Genomic DNA, 15,890 nt, shown 5'->3' on the forward strand with positions numbered 1-15,890 from the left:
TCTTCTCAAACTCTTCCAAAGTATAGCAGAGGGAGGAATACTCCCCAGCTCATTCTACGAGACCAGCATCCCCCTGATACCAACAACAGACAAAGATGTCACAAAGAAAGAAAACTACAGGCCAATATCACTGATGAACATAGATGTAAAAATCCTCAACAAAGTACTAGCAAACAGAATCCAACAGCACATTAAAAGGATCATGCACCATGATCAAGTGGGGTTTATCCCAGGAATGCAAGGATTCTTCAATATATGCAAATCAATCAATGTGATACACCATATTACCAGATTGAAGGATAAAAACCACATGATTATCTCAATGGATGCAGAAAAAGCTTTCAACAAAATTCAACACCCATTTATGATAAAAACCCTCCAGAAAGTAGGCATAGAGGGAACCTACCTCAACATAATAAAGGCCATATATGACAGACCCACAGCCAACATCGTTCTCAATGGTGAAAAACTGAAACCATTTCCACTAAGATCAGGAACAAGACAAGGTTGCCCACTCTCACCACTGTTATTCAACATAGTTTTGGAAGTTTTAGCTACAGCAATCAGAGAAGGAAAAGAAATAAAAGGAATCCAAATCGGAAAAGAAGCAGTAAAGCTGTCACTGTTTGCAGATGACATAATGCTATACGTAGAGAATCCTAAAGGCTCTACCAGAAAACTACTAGAGCTAATCAATGAATTTGGTAAAGTAGCAGGATAGAAAATTAATGCACAGAAATCTCTTGCATTCCTATACACTAATGATGAAAAATCTGAAAGAGAAATTAAGGAAACACTGCTATTTACCACTTCAACAAAAAGAATATAATGCCTAGGAATAAACCTACCTAAGGAGACAAAAGACTTGTATGCAGAAAACTATAAGACACTAAATGAAAGCAATTAAAGACGATACAAACAGATGGAGAGATATACCATGTTCTTGGATTGGAAGAATCAACATTATGAAAATGACTATACTACCCAATGCAATATACAGATTCAATGCAATCCCTATCAAACTACGAAAGAAAAACAGAGCTGGAGGAGTCAGGCTCCCTGGCTTCAGACTATACTACAAAGCTACAGTAATCAATACAGTATGGTACTGGGACAAAAACAGAAATATAGATCTGTGGAACAGTAATGAAAGCACAGAGATAAACCTACGGACATATGGTCACCTTATGTTTGATAAAGGAGGCAAGAATATACAATGGAGAAAAGACAGCCTCTTCAATAAGTGGTGCTGGGAAAAATGGACAGCTACGTGTAAAAGAATGAACTTAGAACACTCCCGAACACCATACACAAAAATAAACTCAAAATGGATTAAAGACCTAAATGTAAGGCCAGACAGTATAAAACTCTTAGAGGAAAACATAGGCAGAACATTCTATGACATAAATCACAGCAAGATCCTTTTTGACCCACCTCCTAGAGAAATGGAAATAAAAACAAAAATCAACAAATGGGACCTAATGAAACTTAAAAGCTTTTGCACAGCAAAGGAAAACATAAGACGAAAAGACAGCCCTCAGAATGGGAGAAAATATTTGCAAATGAAGCAACTGACAGAGGATTAATGTCCAAAATTTACAAGCAGCTCATGCAGGTCAATATCAAAAAAACCAACAACTCAATCCAAAAATGGGCAACAGACCTAAATAGACATTTCTCCAAAGAATATATACAGATTGCCAACAAACAGACATGAAAGAATGCTCAACATCACTAATCATTAGAGTAATGCAAATCAAAACTACAGTGAGGTATCACCTCACAGCAGTCAGAATGTCCATCATCAAAGAATCTACGAACAATAAATATTGGAGAGGGTGTGGAGAAAAGGGAACCCTCTTGCACTGTTGGTGGGAATGTAAATTGATACGGCCACTATGGAGAACAGTATGGAGGTCCCTTAGTAAAAATAGAACTACCATACGACCCAGCAATCCCACTACTGGGCATATACCCTGAGAAAATCATAATTCCAAAAGAGTCATGTACCACAATGTTCATTGCAGCTCTATTTTACAATAGCCAGGACATGGAAGCAACCTAGGTGTCCATCCACAGATAAATGGATAAAGAAGATGTGGCACACATGTACAATGGAATATTACTGAGCCATAAAAAGAAATGAAATTGAATTATTTGTAGTGAGGTGGATGGACCTAGAGTCTGTCATACAGAGTGAAGTAAGTCAGAAAGAGAAAAACAAATACCGTATCCTAACACATATAATTGGAATCTAAAAAAAAAAAAAAGTTCTGATGAACCTAGGGGCAGGACAGGAATAAAGACGCAGACGTAGAGAATGGATTTGAGGACACGGGGAGGGGCAAGTGTAAGGTGGGACAAAGTGAGAGAGTGGCATGGACTTATATACACTACCAAATGTAAAATAGATAGCTAGTGGGAAGCAGCTGCATAGCACAGGGAGATCAGCTCAGTGCTTTGTGACCCCCAGAGGGGTGGGATAGGGAGGGGGGGAGAGAGATGCAAGAGTATATGTATAGTTGATTCACTTGGTTATACAGCAGAAACTAACACACCATTGTAAAGCAGTGATACTCCAAGAAAGATGTGTAAAAAAAAAAAAAAAAAAGTCCCCTGTCTGCCACAGTCTAATTAAGATACTAGTGACTTCATAATGAAAAGGTGAAATAAACATTTAGGAATTCTAATGAAATTAGTTAGAAGTCTTGAGTAAATATATTTCTCTAGTATAATGTGCTGGCTTTGAAAAAAATTATTTTATTTGAAGTGGTTAGTTTCTAAAGAATAACTCAAGAAAATAGTTTTGTTATCTCTTTTGAAATGTCAATGATTTTCTATTAGAAAATAAGAAAATCATGTCCTCTTGTTACAAACCTTTGTGACTAAATTATAATTAAATTTTTAGCTGTGAAAAGAAAGATAATAGTTTGTGAATACTAGTTTGTTTATAGTACTAAGAAGATTGCAAGGGAAATGATTGGCTACCTAAGACAAAGAAATTATTTTAAACATCTTATCACTGTTTTCATAACAGTCATACCAAATAATTATTCTAGCAACAAATAATTGTTCTAATTCTGTGCAAACTACAAATTATACTTGATGTGGCCACTCTTGTTTATACACGTGAACCCTGGAATGATGGTGCTGAAGAGGACTCATGTAGTGACCAAATTTGTATTTGACCCGTGAAGGAACCAAGTTCCCTGAAAATGTGCGTCTGAAAGGAATGCAACACTAAAAATCTATCTTGCAGTTTGAACTTCTACATTTCCATAACAGTTTCTCATGTTCCTTCCGTGTTCTTATCTGCATTCCAACTTCTTCTCCTGGTATTATGTTTATTTATTGAAAAAATATTACATACAGTGGCTGCTCTATATGAAGTACTGACCCAGGCACTAGCATGAGACAAAGCCCCTGCCCCCAACGGGTTCACCTTTGAGTGGAGGTGAGACCCACACCAGTTGAACTAAGCCATAAAACAGGAGCACATGTGAACTAGTGCCACGGGAGCTATAGAGTGCTGTGGAATTTCATAGGAGGAGGGGGGATCTCTGGTAACCTGCCTTAAATAAAAAAATGATAACAAGAATCTTTTCAGTTGCTTTGAGTTTTTAGGGAAATCCTTCAGATTTCTGGGCTTCAACTTTCTTACTGATAAATGTTGAGTAAAAGCATAACCTGTACTCCATGACTGGTTTGAGGGAGATGACCATTCTAAGATGCTTGTGATCAAAGGTTTTGAAATTCAAGACATAGTTCAGGGAGAGGCCAGTTTTTGGCAAGAAAAGAACAATTAAGTCTGCCAGTACTATCAGGGCCCTTTCTCCTCTGCAGAGTTTTAATGTATGTCTGAATTCGGGAGGGTGAATGCCTAAAATGAAAAATTGTTATCTTCCTTTTTATGAGCAAAAACAACTTTAGACTATTAACCGTCTGTTAGAAATGAAAGTTGGCACAGAATTTGGAATGATTATTACTAAGGGTAGACCCCCCAGTTTTGGGGTGGATTTCATTTTATTTCAAGTAACATTACTGTGAATATAAATCTCTAGCTTTCTAACCTTGTATGCAAAATAGCAAGCTGTTAAATACAAGTTTTAGGTAGGTATGAAAAATGAACATACAGGAAATAAATTATTATTTCACTGTATGTAGCAACTACTAAGAGGAATTCATTGAGACTTTAGAGGGAAACAATGAACATACCTAGAAATTGGAAAGTAGCCTCTGTTGGCCATTTAAAGTAAGGAGAGTTGATTTAGGTCAAAGGAAAGGAAAATGTCCTGGGATTGAAAGTTAAGTGTTATAAGATGCCATTAAAGGGAGGTTGTAGAATCTCCTTTTCTGGAAATGTTTAAAAACAAGACAGATCTTCGTCTCTCAGAAGTGTTGAAGTTCAGTCCTGCCTTGAGGCAGGAAGATTAACTGGATTACGCCTGTGTGGTCCCTCAAGTCTTTGGAAGAGCCCTTGAATGCAGTAAATATTTCACACTCTGTTGGCTGAAACTATTGTTTCATAGCTGTTCGTTTTAACCTTGGTTGTCATAAGACCAGAGTGAATGTTTGTATAAATAACAAAACTGAATTTGGATTTGAGGTTGATGATGTAAGTTGTGTGTGTACCTGAATCAGTTTTAAAAGCATTAAAGTACATGTAATGCTGAAACTATTCAGAGCATAACTTAGTCTTTTGATGATGTGGAAAGTACCTTCTTTCTTGCAAGTTCTCAATGACAGTAATCATTTAATAAATAATTACAAAGCAACTACTATGGACAGTGCAGGATACAAATATGAATTAGGTATGGCTCCTGCTTTTAAGGATCTTTGTCTACCAGGGGAGATAAAACATATGCACATATCATATACATGATAAGTGAAAAATAAAATAATTGGGATAGGAGTCACACCAAAAGAGGATTAAAACAGTGTTGTGAGGGCCTCCCTGGTGGCGCAGTGGTTGAGAGTCCGCCTGCCGATGCAGGGGATACGGGTTCGTGCCCCGGTCTGGGGGGATCCCATATGCCGCGGAGCGGCTGGGCCCGTGAGCCATGGCCGCTGGGCCTGCGCATCCGGAGCCTGTGCTCCGCAACGGGAGAGGCCACAACAGTGAGAGGCCCGCATACCGCAAAAAAAAAAAAAAAAAAAACAGTGTTGTGAGAGTTCAGAGAAGAGAAAGCAAATCCATTTGGGTTTAACCAAGGAATACTTCCTGGAAGAAAAATATATTGAACTGGGCCTTAAGGAGTATGAAGCATTCTGAAGGGTGGAAATAAAGAAAATGACAGAGGTGGAATTGTACTTAGCAACTCCAAGGTACGGAAAGTTCAGCTGAAGCTTAAGGAAGTTGGGGGACACAGGCTGGAAGGGTCTCATATGGCCAGTCTCAAGTGCCAGGTCAAAGTGCTTGGGTTCTGATTGCTCAGTGCTTACGATCCCTTGGCAATGATTAAGCATTAAAGGGTCTCTGCCCCTTTAGGATTGTAATTTACCATTAGAGTTGCAAGGCGGGGGGAGGCTGTAACAAGGAGCCTGTGAAAGTCACTTCTTAGTCACCTGAGCCAGTTTGCTTGAGGAGTATGCTGAGAAACACTAGTTTCAAGGCGTGTTAATAGGTGTTACTCTCCTCACCAAAAGTAATTGAGAAATAAAAAAGTTACACAACTAAATGGGTTTATTTGCTGGAGGACTTTTCAGAGACTTTAATATTGAGAATTGCATAGAAAATCTTAAGCAGGGTAAAATATCTACCATTTCTGGATGATGTAATCTTTATTTCATGGACTGTCTCATGAAACTGCTGTTCCTTGGTGCGCACTTTGGGGAACGTTGCCCGACGCATTTGCTAATGATGGCTGGAACATGAGTGGTGGTCATATGCGTGGAAAACATTGATAAGATGTGTGTCCTTATGGAGGCAGCGTCAGCCATTCCTAGTACATAGTAGGCATTCAGTAACTATGCAGAAAACTAAAGCATGCGAGAGTGAATTATTGATTTATTAACAGTACTTGGCCCAAGACCGGGAGTCCAAGATTTCCGGGAACGTGGGGAGTTTTGACAACGCTTTGGCTGCGCTAGAAATGGTAGCGTCATGGAAAGTTAGAAGGAACTGGTTTCAATGAAACTTGATCACTTTAGTGTTTCTTGTGAAGCCATGGAAGGTCTGGCTGGAGAGTTTCAGCAGACGCTGGAACCATGGACTTGGGAGAGAAGCCACTGTTCTTTCTCACTAAATGTATCATTTAAAAAAATTTGACTAAGGTGTCTCCTTGTTTGAATTATGGATAAGTAGCAATTTCTATATGCAACTTAGTCTAATATAAGAAAATAACCATCAATTTAGTCTGTAAGAAACTTCAGGGTTAATAAAGCATCAAACCTATGGTGTTTTTTCGTTTTTTGGTTTTTTTTTTAATAAGACAGTAGCAGGCACCCTCATCTTCATCAGTGAAATTTTTTTCAGTCTGATTTACTCATGGAAGTTAATTAATTTTTAAGTTTAATGTTTTGTTCTTTCATTCAGGTATTTGCGTTTGATTATTGCTTTTGGTCCATGGATGAATCTAACACTACAAAATATGCTGGTAAGTTGGCTCTCTCTCTGCACTTGACGGTTGGGCCTCTGGCCTCTTCTTCCATTATATCTGTTTTCTTTAATTATTCTGGAGTTCTGTTTTTCCCATAAAATTCGCACTCATTCTTTCCAATTCTGGCACGTGGGCTTTGAAGTCAGTAAGATTTGGTTTGAGGATCTGGTTCAGCCATTTACTTGCTGAGAAGCCTCGGACAGGTTTTTTTCCCAAACTCATTAAGCTTCAGGTTCTTTACCTGTAAAGGGGGTATGAAGTGTCCTCAGAGGTGTTCCAAGGATTAGAGCTAACGAAAACCACCTCAGGCCGTCAGTGGAAGCTGTTGTGGTTCTTACACGAAGAGGAGGTTTAATGTGCTGTGCCTTTCCTTGCCTCTAACTTTCAGGGAAGGCACTGCTCCGTTTAAGCAAGCAAAGCACAGATGCTGTTGGCTTCCAGGGCCCCCTGGCATCCTGAGTGTTCTAAAGTAGTCAGTGGTGATATGAACTAACACTGTACATCCCTCGGGGAAACATTGCCTCAAGGCCCCACATTTATGAACAATTTGCTCTTGTTCCTTCCTTGAGGCATTTTATCCCTACTCCATTAAATACAGATGACTGCTAATTTTATTTGTGATCACAGGTGAATCTTCGCCTTTCCTAGGAGTTAAAATTACCTTAGCTCAAGAGGGAAACATTTGTTTTAGTGGAGGAAGTCTTTGTTCCTTCCCTTCTGACTGTGACCCCTTTTTCTTAGATATATAGTCTTAATGAGCATTTTCTCCTTATTTCTACTTATAAGGATGTCAGCTGAATGACTTTCCCATTTACAAAAGAAAGAAAGAGAGAAAGAAATATTGAAAGGAAGAGGAAGGAAGGAAGGAAGAAAAGAAAGAAAGAAAGAAAAACAGTGAGGGGATGATGGAGAGGATGTAGATCTTAAAAGATTAGAGGGTAAAAGAAGTTACTTGCTTATAGGAAATTTTGTTTATTGATAGCCTTTTCCTTGCCGCGTAAAGCAAATCTGTTGAGAAATTATTTGATGTATAATTTTGTCAAAAGTTAATGGCTGGAACTAGGAAAATTCCTTCCATTGCTCACATTGGGTAAATTAGCCTTTCTTTCCAAACATCATTCCTGCATCTTCAGCAATGTATTTTATTAATGTGAGTAAATAGTTCTTAATATTGGTTGTAATTAATTTGTCTTTTTATCAGTCCTTTGGGAGTCTATATAATAAATTCTACAGAGTCTAGGAGAGTCGGCCTTGACTGTTAGCACAGTATAATTTTGTGCCGGGTGTGTGCTTTTGGATTTAAATAAACAAAAGTAAAACACTTCACACTGTGACAGAAACAGATGAGGACAAATGCTATGGCTATACACAGTCCAATCTCTCACTCTGTGCAGTTGATATTCAGGATATAGTCAGATGTAGCTCCCTGTATTAGAACGCTTATGCAATTGTCAAATACTTTAGAGGACTCCTCATCACTTATAGATAAAAATCTGTACTCTTTGGATGACATTTAAGATCCTTTATTTTATAGCCCCGTCTACCTTCCCCACCCTCTGCTCCCTGACTCCCTACCACCCCTTCTATGCTCCAGCCCAGTGTTTCTTCTTATTTAAGCTAGGAAGCCAGAAAGTCTCAGAATAGTTGCTTAAGTATTCATGAAACTTCTACTGTGTGTGCAGCCTAGGAAGCCCTTGAGAAATTATAACCTAAGTTGGAAAGCAAAAGAATGCATAACAAACAACAGTAAACATTTTGAGATAGTATTTAAACTCTAAGTTTTACAGGTTTTAAGTACTATCGAAAACCCAAAGAGAGGCAAAATGTGGAAAGGCTGAAGTTGCCTGGGAAGGCATCATAGAGGAGATGGGACTGAAACTGGACATAAAAGTTTAGCATAGATTTAGCCACGGGGCAGTATGGAGGGCATCCAGACGAGAGGAAGCAATACGGTGTCAAGGAAAGCACACAGACTCTGAACTCCACCCTGGATTTAAGTCTCAGGAAGCTTGCTTTGGTTCTCTTAGATAATTTAATCTCTCTGAGTTACAATTTCTTTTCTTTAAAATGGGAAACATGGCAGTGGTAATACCTGTCTTATGTGTTGTTATAAGGGTTCAGTAGGTAACTTAATGAGCTGACCAAAGGAAGGTGCCCATAAATGATACTTCGTTTGGCTTTTCTGTAAGTGAGGATGCAGAAGTGGGAGGGAGCATGGTGTATAACACTGGTCTGAGCAAAAGATGCATTTTGGGGGGGAATCAGTGGGAAACCTACTTGTACATGTTAAGTGAGGCCAGATAATAGGAAAGTTTAAAAGCTAGACTAAGAAATGTAGATGATATGGTGAAAAATAGGGGAGGGGCTATTGGAGTGATGGGGTTAAAATAATGCTTTAGGAAGATTGTTTTTCTCTTTTTTTTCCGTATCTCTACAATCACATCCTCCATTACTGCCCATAGAGACCGTTCTAGCTTTCTGCAGTGTATCACTCCTACCTCTGAATGTAGGACAAACTTTTTTTTTTTTACTAGAGATAATTTTATTAAGTACAGATGATAAAATTAACATGTGAAACTCAAGATTTCTGTAGCTCTTCATTACAAATAGTATGTGCCGAAGTATTTTAAAAGATAAAAATGATTTTTAAACATTTTGATGGCTTAAACTTTACTAAATTTTAGCTTGCATGATCACATCTAATACCGTGTTCCTGGTATTAGCCCTGAAATAGGATTCTCTTGGTCGATGGAGCAGTCTATTTACAAATAGGAGGAGACAGTTTCTTATTCTTTAGGTATCCCCATTATTGTACAAATTCTGTGACCACCTCAGCAAAAAGTAAACTTCTTGCTTACTATTCTTTCAGGGTTTTTTGCACTCATTGTAAATAATTTGCCTAGTGAATATATTACTAATAGATTAGTTGTTTGGTTTCTATACTAATATGATTTCCTTTCTCTTTTTAAATTTAATTTTTATTTTATATTGGAGTATAGTTTGATTTCCCTTCTCTTTAATTAAAAAAAAGCAATTCCTTCTTAATTGTGAATAGAAACATTAAGATAGAAGCATTCATTCTCTGATGGGACATAGAAGACACGGAGAAGGGGAAGCGCATAGTTCCTGAAACTGACCTATTTGTCAGACTCCATGAATAATGGCATCATTGATACTGAATCAGAGCTCTTGAAGCAGCTCTCAAAACTTCGGGGGCAGAGAGGAGGAGGGAGAGGGGAGAGAGATAGATGAGTGCATGGACTGAAAGAGCAAAGAGAGGCTCTCCGTTTCATGGGGTGTGTCAAACGTTAAATTCTCAATTATGTTTTATGTTACTCTACTCATTAAAAGCTATAGCAAGCAAGAGCTTCCGCTCTCAGACTGATTTAGAAACCCATAATTCAATAGTAGGTATAATGGCACTGCAGTGGGTTGGGTGGAGTGGTGGAAGCATGTGGGCTTTTAAATCGAACTGCCTGGGTTCCAGTCCTACCTCCCCCACCTTTTATCTATGTAATGTCGGGTGAGTTCTGTTTCCTCTTAGGTTAAATAAGGCTGATAATAGTTCTGATCTCATAGGGTTGATTTGAGGACTAAATGACCTGTTCATGTAAAGTACTTAAACCACAGGAAATGCTCACTTAATATTTATCATCGGGGCTTCCCTGGTGGCGCAGTGGTTAAGAATCCGCCTGCCAATGCAGGGGACACGGGTTCAAGCCCTGGTCCGGGAAGATCCCACATGCCGCGGAGCAACTAAGCCCGTGCACCACAACTACTGAGCCTGCGCTCTAGCGCCCGGGAGCCACAACTGCTGAGCCCGCGTGCCACAGCTACTGAGCCTGCACTCTAGAGCCTGTGCTCCACGGCAAGAGAAGCCACTGCAATGAGAAGCCCGCGCCCCGCAGCGAAGAGTAGCCCCCACTCACTGCAACTAGAGAAAGCCTGCGCGCAGCAACGAAGACCCAATGCAGCCAAAACTAAATAAATAAATAAATTTAAGAAATACTTACCATCATCTTTATCACTGTCACGCTGTAGCAGTAGTAAGGATAGTAGCATCAGTCCTTCGGGGAGAAAATGCATTGTGTGTGCTGGTACTTATGAGACCTGGTTTTGCCACAAACTGCTAAACTCTGGGGGTGTCTGTTTCTTCACCTGTGAAAGGAGGATATATAGCCTAGAATGATCTCAGATCTCTTCCAGCTCTCAGATTAAACGTGAATCAGACATTTTATGCTGGCCACACAGCTGTTGCAGTGGACTTTTCAGAGTCAAATCAAAGGCTTGTTTGTTAAGCCATTTGAATTGCATTGAATCATGCTTTGAGACATTTCACAACTTAAATATATTATCTCTTATTACCACCTTTTGGCTAGCGAGTCTGCACATAATTCTGAATCTTTAAGCAAAAGCCCTTGTGCCAGGGCTAAGAAAAAACAGAAGTAACCTGCAAAATTAGGCACCCACAGCATGGGATTTCTACATAAATCCATTTCCTCTCCCCAAGCCCATATATACATACACATAAACATAGATCAACATTTAGGATTATAATGTTATTATAGTGAATACTGATAAACTTGAGAGCATCATAACAGATAATAGGCCTTTTTAAATGTTTAAATCACTACTAATTTCATTTAAGGGCTTCTCGATAATAAATCAATACATTTTTTATCACTGTCTAAAATGTGTCATGTTGGTTAAATAACAATGACTTCCAGTAACCTTGGTTTTGCTTTTCTTCCTAGCAGGAGAATATTTTTCATAAACCTGTTTTTCTATAAATCTTCATACCCAAAATAAAAATCAGTCTAGTGGTGGCATATCTGGGTATCTATATGGACAAGAACATTTCCTGACCTGAGAGATTCTAAACTGTTGACTTAGAAATTATATGACAGTTCTGACCATATGGTATGTTGCTCAGATTTGCTGAAACCTGTGTTTTCAGGCATTGTAATACCCTGCAATTCAGGAGAAATGTTCTACGTCTGATTCTTGTTCTGCTAACGTTGCTTTGTACCGTGAGGGGACAGCTGAGTGCCTCCTAGCTATGGCTATTGCCGTGGGGAGAATAGCCATGTTTGATTCTGTGCCTATGATGGGAGAGTTTATGGGCTCAGAGGTAGAAATGATTTCTGTTTCATATTGTTTAACTGTGCCTCAAAATTTACATTCTAAAAGTTGACAGCAGCCAAAATAGAACCAATTTTTTACGCAGACTTCCAAAATATTTGTTACAGCGTATTGTATTGATTCATTATTTTACTATTCAAGTGTGTATGAAGACCTCAGCAAGTGTCTTGTGTAGAATAAATACTCAATAATTGTTAGCTGTTAAGTTTATCAAAACTGTGGAAGTTTTCCCTGTGGTTATGAGAAGCAGTAGTAGTTGACTATGTGAAAAGTTTGTTAGAGATTCACTATAAATGGTGCTTGCCATCTTAAAAGACATTTATGAAACACTGACTGCAGAATCCTTCTAGATTTTTCTTTCTCTTTTACAGTCTTACAAATTCTTACCCATACCTAATCTGACAGTTCTTTTAGGGGCTCACCTTTATCAAGTTGTTCCTAAGCATCCAAACTAGTTTTCTTAGAACCAGCAACTCTCTTTTTGCATTTGTTAATTATGTAATTACAGAGAAGTGTAACTGACACAAACCAGTTCAGGAGCAAACACAACTGACCCTTTGTGAGAACATAACTCAGCTGTTGGGAGTCCAGAGAGTTGTCTACCAGTTGGGTGATTTAGTGTGCAGTAAGCATGCATCAGTGTATTTTACAGATGGAAGAGAGAATGTTAATTGACAGAATCGGGTAAGTGAAGGTCAGTTAAGAAAAATTTCTGAGATAAGTAAGCTAGGCTGATACTGTTAAATTTTTTACAAGAGTGTGTGTGTATGCTTCTCTTTCTTCTCACCTCTACTCCCAGATTTTTTTTTTTTTTTTTGCGGTATGCGGGCCTCTCACTGCTGTGACCTCTCCCGTTGCGGAGCACAGGCTCCGGACGCGCTGGCTCAGCGGCCATGGCTCATGGGCCCAGCCGCTCCGCGGCACGCGGGATCCTCCCGGACCGGGGCACGAACCCGTGTCCCCCGCATCGGCAGGCGGACTCTCAACCACCGCGCCACCAGGGAAGCCCTACTCCCAGATTTTTTAATCCCACCCAACCCTGCCTTCTTCCACTTTCCTTTCTTTGTCAACATCTATTCCTTAGAGTATTTCTTGGCGCCCAGAGACATCACTTAACTTAGTTAAGTGTGTTTAGAGGGGTGGATAATAATAACAACAGTAGACAATAGAGTTCTGAGCACTAGTTTCCCAGCACTGTGCTCATCCCTTTACCTGCAGCAGGTCATTTAATTGTCAAAACACCAAATCAGTAGAAACTGATATTGCCCCCATTTTACAGACGAGGAAACTAAGGTTCAGAGAGGCCCTGCTACTTGTAAGAGAGCTGAAAGCAGTGGTAAATGTGGATTTGGGTCAATGACAGTTATGTGTGAAGATTTTATGGATTCTACTGCAATCCCACGCTCTCCTCTCTTCTCTCTCATCCCAACAAGAGGCTGTGCCTAGGGAATCATGTTACTGGAGTTCTCTGGCTTGGAACTTAGCCAGGAATAATGCTATTAACATTCTCCCTCCTGTCAGAAGTTCTCCAGAGTCCTGAATGCCTGTGTTTGGTTTGGGCTTTGTTCTCACCTCCCCTCAGGGCTGTCAGTCTTGTGCACCCCACAGTCCAGAAGAGATATTGAGTCAGGTCTGCCTCTGTGTCAGAGGGACACAGTGGCAAACACTGTCGAGCAGGTAGAGGTGAAGAACAGCTCCTTTTTCAGCAGTTGTTATATGTGAAAGTACCCTCCTGAATCACTCCAAAATGCATTCTCTGTGAGACAGTCCGCACAGCTCTTTCATCCGGGTCCCCGACGCCTGACCCCTCCTCTGTGACTCACCCACTTTATACGGCAACAAAAAAAGGAGCTGAGGTTCACTGCCAGCTCATGACTGGCCCCAGCGCTGTCAGGGGGTGGAAACATCCGTCTGGGCGAGTCACCCAGGCCGTGCTGCAAGGAGAGCTCCTGGGGACTGCAGTGCTGAAAGCTCCCAGATGCCACTGTGGAAAATGGCCCCGTGTCTACCTTTACCCTCCAGGCCCAGATCCTCAGGGTCCTTTTACCAAGCCCCTTAATGGCAATCTTCTACAGTTTATTAAAACTTAAATCTCCTGTCATCAAGTCAAGCCTTTAAAGCCCTAGCTCCTTTACCTAAGCTCTGTACTTTTTGGTCATTTAACTTAAACCAGGTTTAAAGTCACCAGATGTGACAGTTTCTGAGAGTTGCACTGTTTGATGGAGAGATGACCTGAAACCTTGTCCAAGTTCGGCATTCCTCACCCCTTCAGGTATGGGTGAGGTGCCTGACTGGTCTTGCACTGTCCAGGTGCTCTGATTTAGAGCTGGGCCACCTGCCAAGTCCAGACTCATCACAGTCGCCAGTGCTGTCAGCCTGGTTAGGAGTGGAAAAACACCCTCACAGACGCACAGGCCCATGAACTCCAGATCATAAATATTGAGCTTAACCATTTTTTTTTCACTCTTAACTCAGTGAAAAAAGAGATGGGGAAAAGAAGGAAAACTGGGGATTCCATTTAAAATGATAGAATCGTGTTAAAATCCTGGCTGCTCTTCCATGCCACTACCTTAGAAATATTCTGTGCACATGTCATGTCCAGCCTTGTATCTCCATACTTAGTGCTTTGGTCAGCTGTGATCTATGTGAGACTGCCTTGGTTCATGCAGTTTGTGAATAAAACAAGGTTATGCCCTCTTATTTTGTTCTCCCATTTCCTAGAGCATAGCCCACTGTGATGTTTCACCCTGTTCCTCGTAAGCAGTCAAGTGTCAGCATATGCATGATATGCACTTTCCCTCCCATCCCTAGTTTCTCTTCTTCTGTGCTTTGCTATCAGGGCCCTGCTGCAGGGAGAGAATTACCTTGGTTACTCAGCTCCCAATGCACACGCCTGGTAGCTTTGAGGCCATTGCTGCTATTCCCAGGAGGGACAGGTTACGCACAAGTGTGGAGACTCCGGGTGTTAGCTTTTCAGAGCTGTATCATGTGTGACTCAGGGTTGGGTGGGTCAGGTCTGTGACTTTGCTTGCAGAAATTCCACACAGGAACCTTCTCTACTGTTCTGACATTGTGTTGTGGTTGCTTTGGGCATGCCTGGGTTTTAAGACTTGTCCACACAGCTATAGGAGTCTAATCATAAACCCCACAGAGGAAATTGGCATCTTGGTCATGGTTATGAACAAGTGAGGTCAGGTTTGCCCTGTGGATTCCCTGTGCCAGGCACGCGGAGCTGACTTCTGTAGAGTGGCCATCTCCTCTCTGGCCGGGGTCCTGCGGAAAAGTCACAGGCTCTTGGGTTGGACTGTGTTGTGCCTTTGTGTGGTTTCTCTGGGGTAGAAACAGATTCTCATAGGTCCTCTTGCTTCCCTCAGGACTTCTGAACTTGCCTTTCTGTCTCCCTTCTGGGCTGGTACATATTTCCCTAGACAAATGGCACTTCATTCCATTTGAGTGTGAACTGGAGTCGGGAAACATTTAGGGTAGGGATAGTGCATCTTTTATGGGTTCCCTGATTCCCACTATCCAGCATAAATAGCTCTTTTTGTGTGTGTGTATGAACAAAGCTTCTAAAAGCAGTTGACACATTGCTTTTTTTCTATGCTGAGAAAAAGGGACTGCTGTGTTTAAAAAATAAGAAGGAACAAAGTAAAAAGAAACAAATAAACAAACAAAAACACCTTCAGTCTTTTGGATAAACCAGACTCTCCTTAATAGACTGTATAAGGGTCTTTGATGGTTAATATTTTCTGTCCATCACAGAGTGAAGTGTAGCCACTGTTCATGTTTCATGGAAAACGGGTTATGCTGAGGAGGACAGAAGACTGTATAGAGGCTACAGGGCATTTTTAGGCTTTGTTGACAGTCTTCGCTGTTCTTAAATAATCGTTTGTTTTACCAGTGGTGGCTGAAAGTCACCAAACCAAAGAATTGATTAAGTATAACCCCAGCCAGGGATTCATAGAGCTACAAAGGCACCAGAATAAAAAAATAAGGGGAGCTCTATAGAGTCTGTTTGTATTCAGTTTTGTTGATATGATTTATTTAGTTGTTTTTTTCCCTCTACCTTTCTGAGATATCTTAATGTTATTACAAAATGGTAAATATCTTTCCTCCGCTGGACAACATGGGTTGGCGTATTCTGGCCCA

At 40.4% G+C, this 15,890-nt stretch overlaps 1 protein-coding gene across 1 annotated transcript in view; it reads left to right on the forward strand.

The window, feature by feature from the left end:
- The window catches only part of KIF13A (kinesin family member 13A), a 211,225-nt gene that overhangs the window by 106,509 nt on the left and 88,826 nt on the right, over window positions 1-15,890 (forward strand). Inside the window, 1 exon segment of the mRNA XM_082638701.1 lies at window positions 6,536-6,596. Coding sequence (XP_082494827.1) covers window positions 6,536-6,596 — 61 coding nt within the window.

The sequence above is a fragment of the Mesoplodon mirus genome (assembly GCF_964341445.2).
Source record: "Mesoplodon mirus genome assembly, chromosome: 12".
Lineage (NCBI taxonomy): Eukaryota > Metazoa > Chordata > Mammalia > Artiodactyla > Ziphiidae > Mesoplodon > Mesoplodon mirus.